The 8,731-nt window shown below is 45.3% G+C and overlaps 1 protein-coding gene across 1 annotated transcript; it reads right to left on the bottom strand.

The window, feature by feature from the left end:
- Nucleotides 1–2,696: 2,696 nt before the first annotated feature.
- Nucleotides 2,697–5,822, bottom strand: LOC311211574 (uncharacterized protein). The gene is made up of 3 exons (XM_084290383.1): nucleotides 5,604–5,822; nucleotides 3,278–3,340; nucleotides 2,697–2,869 (listed from the first exon to the last, which is right to left on the bottom strand). The coding sequence occupies exons 1-3, from the start codon at nucleotides 5,671–5,673 to the stop codon at nucleotides 2,772–2,774; spliced, it is 231 nt and encodes a 76-aa protein (XP_084146509.1). The 5' UTR covers nucleotides 5,674–5,822; the 3' UTR covers nucleotides 2,697–2,771.
- Nucleotides 5,823–8,731: the final 2,909 nt, after the last annotated feature.

Raw genomic sequence — 8,731 nt, 5'->3', positions numbered from 1 at the left:
AAACTTGCCAGTCAACAAGATGGCTGAAGTTATATATGGCTTAAATAGTTTCAGGTCTTTAACATGTTCCTGTAAATTTGTATAGAGAACTGCTCTAGCAGTGGGAACTACTCTCATAGTTATCTTGGAGCTATAGGATACATTTATCCAATAGCTTACTCCATCACAAATACTAATAGCCAGGGTTATAAAAGTGCTTTAAATCACCTAAATGCAGCATAAATACCCTGACATTTATATAAAAAAAAAGCTGTGAGCACGACATAAATACTGTGATCAAGGGATAGATCTCTAAATGCAAGATCTGTATCTTGGATCATATTTTCAGGTGCAGATGCTAGATAATTACACAAAACTAAGACTGCATGCCTCTGGCAACTTGCAGTCTACTTCGGCTAAAACTTGGAGAACAAAAATTCACAAACTGTATTATTGAAAATTAATCTTAAAAGCTGTTATACACTATCTGATGACATGGTTAGTGAAAGCAGAGTGCAGTAGCAGTAAAGAAACTTGGCTAATTGTCTGTTTTCTCCCCCCCATCCCCCTCTCCTTCCCTCTAGTAAACTACTCTCTCACTACTTCTATCTGGCTGTGCAAACAGGAAGAGTGGGACCCTTTCAGTACTGGAGCACATAGGAAGCCAGCACAGGTAGCTAACTGGGGAATTTTCTACCTTCTGTCCTGGCTGAAGAGAAAAAAAAGGTAATAGCTGTGCAGTGCCTAGCTTCAAATCCCCCAGTTCATTAGCATCTTACAGTCTTGTAATACCCACCCATTTGTATGTGATTTCCCAGGAGCTTCTCTAAGATATCCTCAAAGAAATCAGACCTACCACCAGCCATGATTTCACCAAACCTAGAGATGAGCCTTTACCAGAGAGAAGCCTTTAAAATTGACTGAATTTCTCCCTCAGCCGATTTGGCTGCACTGACCTTTTGTTAACAGTGTCACTGTGGAGACCTGTGAGGCACAACTTTCAGCATAAGGAGAACTTGGGGTACCTTCTGACAGAGACTGGATTCTTGATAAGACTGACCTTTGGGGTTTGACTTCAGATTAAAGCAGATCTGAAGATTTGCCCTTTGCCTGTAGCTAAATGCAAGAACCAAGTTGTATTGGTGAATCCAGACTTCTGGTGATTGATGTCCTGCACTGAAGTGATGTCCTACATTAAAAGGTGCACTAGTACTGAGTATTAGTGCAACATGGAGCTTAGTTCCATTGTCATTACATAGTTAAGGAAAAAAAATGTTCCTTATCACATTTTTTAGCACCTCCCTCTCTCTCAACCAGGCAACAGGAACACACAAAAAAAGTAGTAAAACTTCACACATTTGCTTTGAGCAACCCTAGCCTTTTTGTAGCCACAGGTGGAAAAAGCAGTCATGCCCTAGGACATAGATTATAAATATAACCATAATGTTTTATTGCAATAACTATAACACAAATTCAGTCTGAGATCAAACTTTATGAAGAACTCCCCTCCTTGCACAGACACTTGCCACACACATTTTGCCTCCAGCTAGCATCACTGTCACTGCTTGCGTTCACTGACGCGCCTTTACACGCTTCACCAAGAAATTTGCCAGGATGCTTGGTAGGGAGCCAGTCAATGCTTCAAGTCTGATTTGAGCACAGATTTGAAATGGTTGTGAAACATGCCTACTAGCTAGAGCAAGTGCTACGGGGATAGTTGTAGCTGAGTCCCAATAAAGACAACTACAGTTTTCAGTTACCTGCATCCTGCAAGCTACAAAATATGAAAAAATCTGTTTTACTGGCTATTTTGTATGCCAATCATTTCTCATCCCAGCAGAGAAATGAGTACTACATCAGTTTTCACTGAAGGCTCCTGTTACCATCAGGAGAAAGTGCTGGAACCATGATAATTCTCACTGTGATGCTAAAGGATTTCTAAATTATACTGTTAAAAAGTAGCAAGTTTGTAGTATCCATTTCCTCATCGAAGTAGCAAAGCAGTTCTTTTCTCATTGCTCTTGAAGTTCATACACATGCAGGGTGGTGACTTTGTTTCAGCCCACTTGTTCTTGGTTCTTCTGGCTCATGTTTCATTACTGTCTGTCTGCATTTGATGGGAACCATGCAAATGATGCCTCCTTTGTTGTACTGTGCACTGCATTACAGATCAACACTTTGCTGTGGAGAGCTGTTGAAGTTGCACTGACAATCCAGCCCAGGCACCATTAAGCAGTTCAGCGGTGAGTTAAGTGCTTGGCCAGCAGTTTTTGCTGTTAGCATTGGTTCAAGTGTCGTGGCACTGTTTTATGGTTGTTCTGTACACCTTAAACACGCTTCAGCCTTTATTTGCACAATTCCTAATCACCATTTTACAGATAAGATCAGAAGTGAGAGCAGTCACAGAATAGGTACATACCTTTTCTTGAAATGGGTGTTTATGTGCTCAGCTTCTGAGACTTGCTCTGATGGGGCCCTAATTTTAGCTCAGTGACTAAACGGGAGAGGACCCCAAATTGCAAGTCCTTGGCTTGTGTTGTGTCCACTCAAAACTATCCTGTAGCTCACACAAAGATATGGTGCTTGGCTGGATTAACAGCATAGCACCACTTCAGCAGTCTGCTCTGTGCAGTAATCCAGTCTTTCTACACCAATGACTACGATTCAATGTGTGTAATCAAAGTAATCCCAAAGAATGCACGCAAACCATGTAGATTATAGGGGTTTTATTTATTTAAGAGTACATGCAGTAGAAATTTTACAAAAAGTTCAGTGGTGTTACATTATTATCCTCATTGTCCAAAGCTTTTGCCCCAGGAAGTTGCTTGATTTGCTACGTTTTTTACAGCTTTTTCTCCAGTTTCAGCAACTTTGTAGACTTCATCAAGAGCTTTTAAAACAGAAAAACAAAGATAAACTGTAGAATTCCTGCAATAGTTGCTCTTTCTCACCAGGTGTGGGTGGGAGGGGAGTCTAGAGGGGATAACAGGAGTCACTGAAGGAGTCTGGTTGTGGTACAGTTCTGCCCAGGCAGGCAAAGTGGCTGATGTGGCCTTGTTGCTTTTGGCTGGTCAGCCCTAGGACCACAGCACAGCCCTACTAGCTGTATCCCCAGAGCCCCCACATCAGCACTGAAGTGCTGTAGTCTGGGTGGAGAGTACTGGGAAAGTACTCTTCCCTGCTGCTGCAGTCACTGAGGGCACCAATGCATCCAGGAGCCTCTCACAAGATGAGGGGTGCGGGATCTATCTGGGATTTCACTGGAATGGCATTTAAAGAAGTAGAAACAGTATTATACCTTTCTGACCAGCATCCTTAGCCTGATCCACTGCTTGCTGCACAGTCTGACCCACTGTGTTAACTGGAATTAAGAAAACGTAAGCATAAATTAAGCAGTCTATCTTTCTCCAAAATTCAGTAATGACAACTTCGAAGGGTTGCCTAAAAAAAAGGGGGGGTGTAAACAGCCTTCAGTTCAGCCTGTATGTTTTATTGACGTTGGCTCCAAATGCTGCCTTCTAAAGGCATTGATCTGCTCTGCCCAGCAGCCACTGCAGGACAGGCTGAGTGAGCCAGAAAGAGAAGAGGATGCAAGCATGCTGTGAGGGGCTATTGCTTGGGTGAGAGGACAGCACTGAAGCTTTAGACACCCCTCACCCACCTAAGAACTCCTCCAGGCTTGGACTGAATGGCTTTCCAGCAGTAGCTGTTGCATTAACGCTATCTCATAAACCAGCAGCCTATTTCAACCTCAGTTTCTATGAGCTTTTACTGCTTAAAAGCTATGCTAATTATCACCATGCATCGTCTTTTGATGCAGCTTACTAACTGGTGGATGATGCAGGCTGATCAAGGCTAAGGAAAATGCTTTCTGTACCAATCCCAGGTCACATCCAAGTTCATGGCTCCCTGTAGAAGCTCTGGAGCAGGTGCCAATTTCAGATGCTTGCAAAGACCAGTTGTTCCACTCCAAACTTAGCAATGGCTCAGGGGACTAAGCCCTCAGGGTACACGCAGGCACCACTCAAATATTTCAAAGATAATTTAATTAATAGCTGCAGAACCACCAGTTGGACAGTCTTGTTGTGCTTTGAAAGAAACGGCACAAACAACCTCCTTCCCCCTTTTGTTTTCATTTAATGGGGATTTGGAGGATACCTCCACTGATAATACTTCCGAGACTGGGTGCGGCACTGGCAGCGACACAGCACAAGTTGAGCACCACGTGCTGTTTATTTACTGCCTCTCAGCAAGGCATGCAGCAGCGCATGGAAGTGGCCAGAGTCAGGCCAGTGCCTGGAAGCTCCTGTTGTTGCTCCAGCTCCATCTGGAAGAGAAGCTGGACTGCAACATGGGGCATGCTGGAAAGATGCGCATGGGGTTCAGGCCAAGGTGTCTGCTGGTATCCAAAGAGCTGGTTCAGCATCGAGCACTTTGAGCAAAAGGGGAAAGTGACATGCTAAAATGGACAAATGCCACGTTTAAGACTTCCGTGTCAGTCTTCTAGCAGAAAAAAACAAACAAACAAACAAACAAAAACAGTAATGTTCCTCTAATATTAAGGAACAGAGCATTAATATTAAAAACCCTCCACAAAAACAAAACAAAACAAAACAAACAAAAAAAAACACCTAGGGCCACTGTATAGCAAAAGCAAGAGGGAATCTTCATTCAAAAACAAAAAGTTCTGTTCAATTCCTGGTGTTTTTATTTCATGGTTCAGCATAAACATAGTTGGTTTAAGAATCAACTCAAATTCTTAGGAATAAGGGGTAGTGGGTGTGAGGTTAGGGCTCTCATCTCCTAGCAAGCTGACCCAGGAATAGATGGTAAATTAGTAGCAGGCTTAACACTTGCCTCACTGAGCACTGCCTGGCGATCTGCCCATAAAGAGATTCTTTTTTAATATTATTTCCTATTTCGACTGCATTTGAGGTCACAGTATCCAGTTTCAAGACTCACTTTCCATGACGTTAGGTAATCTCAACCATTCACGTTATATGAAGCACTAACACCTCAGGAATTGCATCACTACAGTGCCTGCTTGGCTTCACCAGCAGTGGCTCACCTCAGTGGCACGCTACTTAATTCTGGGCAAATGCTGGAAGTGTGTCACAGCAGCAAGCCTCAGGTGCCCAAGCCCCAGTGATTACACCAAGGCTTTTAGTGGCATGAGTAGCTACAACATCAGCTGGGCTGGAACAGATCAAAGACCTCAGCGCCTCAGGAAGCTAATCCATTACACTACTTCAAAACTGGTATTTATCATGGCTGTTCATAGTTAAAAAAAAAAAAAAAAAAAAGCCTAAGTCATCTCACCTCCTCTATCTGCTTTCTACCGTCCTCTCATCTCTTCAGGACATCATCTAGACACCCACTTGTTAAAAGTGAGCAGAAGTATGTAGAAATCAGTAGTTCATACTGGTCCCTCACTTACTGTAGTACCAAAGGGTTTTGGAGACATACCAACCACAGCCCTGAGGAGAGCATCTATAAAGCCAAGTTCACACATGAGACATTTGCTCCATGCTACAGGACAGAAAGCCCACTGGGGTGCAAGCAGGGCACATACTTGAACACCTAAAAAGAGGTACAAGCAGAGGGAAATAGTGGTTTGCATTTACCTGCCACCTGTGCAGCACTTTCAGCTTGTTGTGTTGCTTCCTCAGCGAGCTTCTTCCCAATCCCAAACATGGCTGTTTTCAGTCTGCTCTCTCCACAGAGGATGGGTGATCAGGTCCCTAAGTTTGGTTCTGTTACAGTGTTCAGCATAGTGCAGCTTTTTATAGACAAAGCAGAACTCCTCCCAGTAGTTAGAGGGCAAATGCAGGCTGGAGCACGGGATAGCTGTGAGCCCTTGTTAGGTGATTAATATATGATGCATAAAAGGGTGAACAGACATTGCTGTTTGTTGTGCTTTCCTCCCCAGAGAGGGGGTGTGGATTAATCGGCAGAAGTTTTCCATAGCCCAGGAATAAAAGCTTTGTTTTTCCATGGCAATAAGTTGGTAAACAGAGCGCATTCCACAGCTGTCCTTATGAAACCATCCCAGGAGGCTGCTGGGGGCAGAAAAACATCCAAAATCCTCAGCTGAAGAATTGCCTAAACCAGCTCTGATATTTCAAAGCCTTACATAGAAAAGTATCCAGTTTCAGAGGATTCTTGCCGACTTTTTCCCCCTCCAGTCAAGACTTAAAACGCAGAGTTAAAAAAAGAAACAGGCGGAGCTAACATTGCTTTTTTAAAAAAGTATGTGATGAAATCTTTGTTGTGTTAGACAAGCCTAATAATTTCATGGTGTGTCATAACATTTTAACTCTCCATTTCCAATACCCGGCTGGGGAAGCTGAAAATGGAAGGCTGGTGCCCTTCCTCCTTCCCCACAGTGCACGCTTGCAGGGTCTGGCTCAAGGAACAGTTACAGACAGGTTTTTCCAATAGCAAAACACTGCAAGCCCATGGTGCTCCCACCCTGCTGGGTAGGACAGGATGTGGCAGCAGGCCATCGCTGTGCTGGAGGCTGCCAAGTATGTCCTGCTCACGCTGTACCAGAGGAGCAGGATGCAGCCCTGCCTCTGGATATCCCTGTGCTAGGGAGTATAGTTGTGACAGGGAAAGGAAGAGGCAGAAAGCGTCAGGGCAACTCATCCCCACTCCATTTTCTCCAAGAGAGCTCCTGTGCACTACCCAGCTATTCATACCCATGGTGACCAGGCCTGTATTTTGCTGAGATCACCTGCTTTCTAGTAGAGTTGCTTTTTGCACCCTTCCACACTACGTATAAGCATCTCTCACTCTGTTCGTCAAACAATTGTTGCAAAAGTAGATAGAAATGTAATGTACCGTAAAACAAGATGCTGACTGGGCAGCCTGGTCTGCTCACAGCAGGCTCTATGAGTACCTCTCTCTACCCCAAACATTTAGCTTCATGAACAGCTCCTCTACAATTTGTCCACCTGTGTGCGAATTGTAAAGACATTTTACCATTGCAGTTCCAGTTTTACCATTGCAGTTTACATAGTAAAGAGACATTTTACTGTTGCAGTTCCTCACTGACGTAGAGTAGGCCTTTGCACTCAATTGTATAGGATACAGAGGGATTTCTGAGCATGGAGAGGGACACATCGACATCATATTATCTTCTGACAGCATATATGAAAACAATTTTTACCAAAATATACTTAAAAACAACAACAATAGCATGACAAACATTTAAAGTTTTCCCTGAAGTTAAGAGAACTTGACAGAAGATAGGAAAGAACATACAATGTAGCAAAACCCTGAAATATTTCTGACAACCCAGAACAGCATTTGACCTGTGGAAAACCATTGCACAACATCAGAGCAGTAAAAAATTCACCTATTGTTCTCTACAACATCCTCAGTTATCCACACCTAGATCCATTTTCAGGAAACAGCAACTTCCTAGTCTTGTACTGTTACTGCTCCAGTTATTCACAGTACGAGATTCATGAGGGCAACAAGCCTTACAAATCAGCCACAGGCTTGCACATTTCACAAAACAACGGTTTGCCTTAGTCAGAGGCACCAAAAACACCTCTCTTCAGCACCAAAGGCACAGTCTGAAGACGCCAAGGCACAAGCAGGTACTTGCGCCAAGCTCAGTCAACCACCATGGGCAAATACTGACAGACAGAACGTGCAAGAAAAAAAAATCCAGAACCTTTCATCACCAGCCTAGGCTGTAGGACATCTACACCCTCTGTGACAGGTAGCCACTGCCACCACACATCACCCCCTTCTCCCCCAGATCGCGGAATCACCTCGCACTCCTACCTTCCTGCTGTATCTTCCCATCACACCTGCAGCCAGGCCCCCCAGCAGCTATTTTGTGGCCTCAGCTGGGGCAGGGGGAGGCAGTTTCAGGAAGGTTCTGTGCCCTGCCCTGCCACAGCAGAGCCATTATTTGCCAAACCTGGCCAGGGTGAGGGGGCAATTGTTGTAAGTGGTAAGAGATAGCTGTGAAGAGAAGATCATCCTCCACAAGTGGCAACTGCCAGTGAACCTGCTGCTACCTGGGATTCTGGGAGCAGACAGCGTTGGCAATGCCAAGGGAGGTTTAACAAGTTCATAGGCAGATCTGTTCATACATGGAGGCCTGAGGGAGCAGGCCAGGATGGCCCCTCTAACATCTGCAGTCCAGCACTTATGGTTGCTTGGACAAGAGAGAACAGGCTGCAGAACATCCAAGCTTGCCAGAATCCCCCAAATCTCCATTGCTATTGCCACGGCTTGGTGCTGCTCCTGCTGTTTGCACTGGCACTTCTGGTCACAACACAACAGCACAGTACAAAGCAGCCTCCACGGCAGCTTCACCAGCAGCCACCCATACCCCAACCATCCCCATCCTGTCCCTGTCCCTGTCCCACCACTCATCCCCAGGGCCTGGGGCAGCGGCTGCCTGTGGAGGGCCAGGAGGGCTGCGGGGCCAGGAGTGCAGCAGGTGCCATGCTGACAGCACAGATGCTGATTTGGGAGGGTGCGTCCTGCAGGACAGAGGCTGTATTCCATAAACCCATGTGCCCTGGGTTGGGCACGTGACATAGGCAGAAGCTAAAGCAAGCAGGCATGAGAGCAGGAACCGGGGGAAACTGAGACAGGGTGCCATTCTGGTGGCCAGCTATGGGGCTGGCTATGCTGAGCCCAGCAGGAGAGGCATCCGTGGCTTCCCCTAGCCAGGGCTCAGTTAATGTTTAACACTGCATGCCTCCCTGGGCATGCAAGCCAGCCT

This window comes from Netta rufina (assembly GCF_964035555.1).
Source record: "Netta rufina genome assembly, chromosome: 7".
In the NCBI taxonomy this organism is placed as follows: domain Eukaryota; kingdom Metazoa; phylum Chordata; class Aves; order Anseriformes; family Anatidae; genus Netta; species Netta rufina.
Note: the sequence above shows the minus strand (reverse complement) of the source record. Positions and strands in the feature narration are given on the sequence as shown.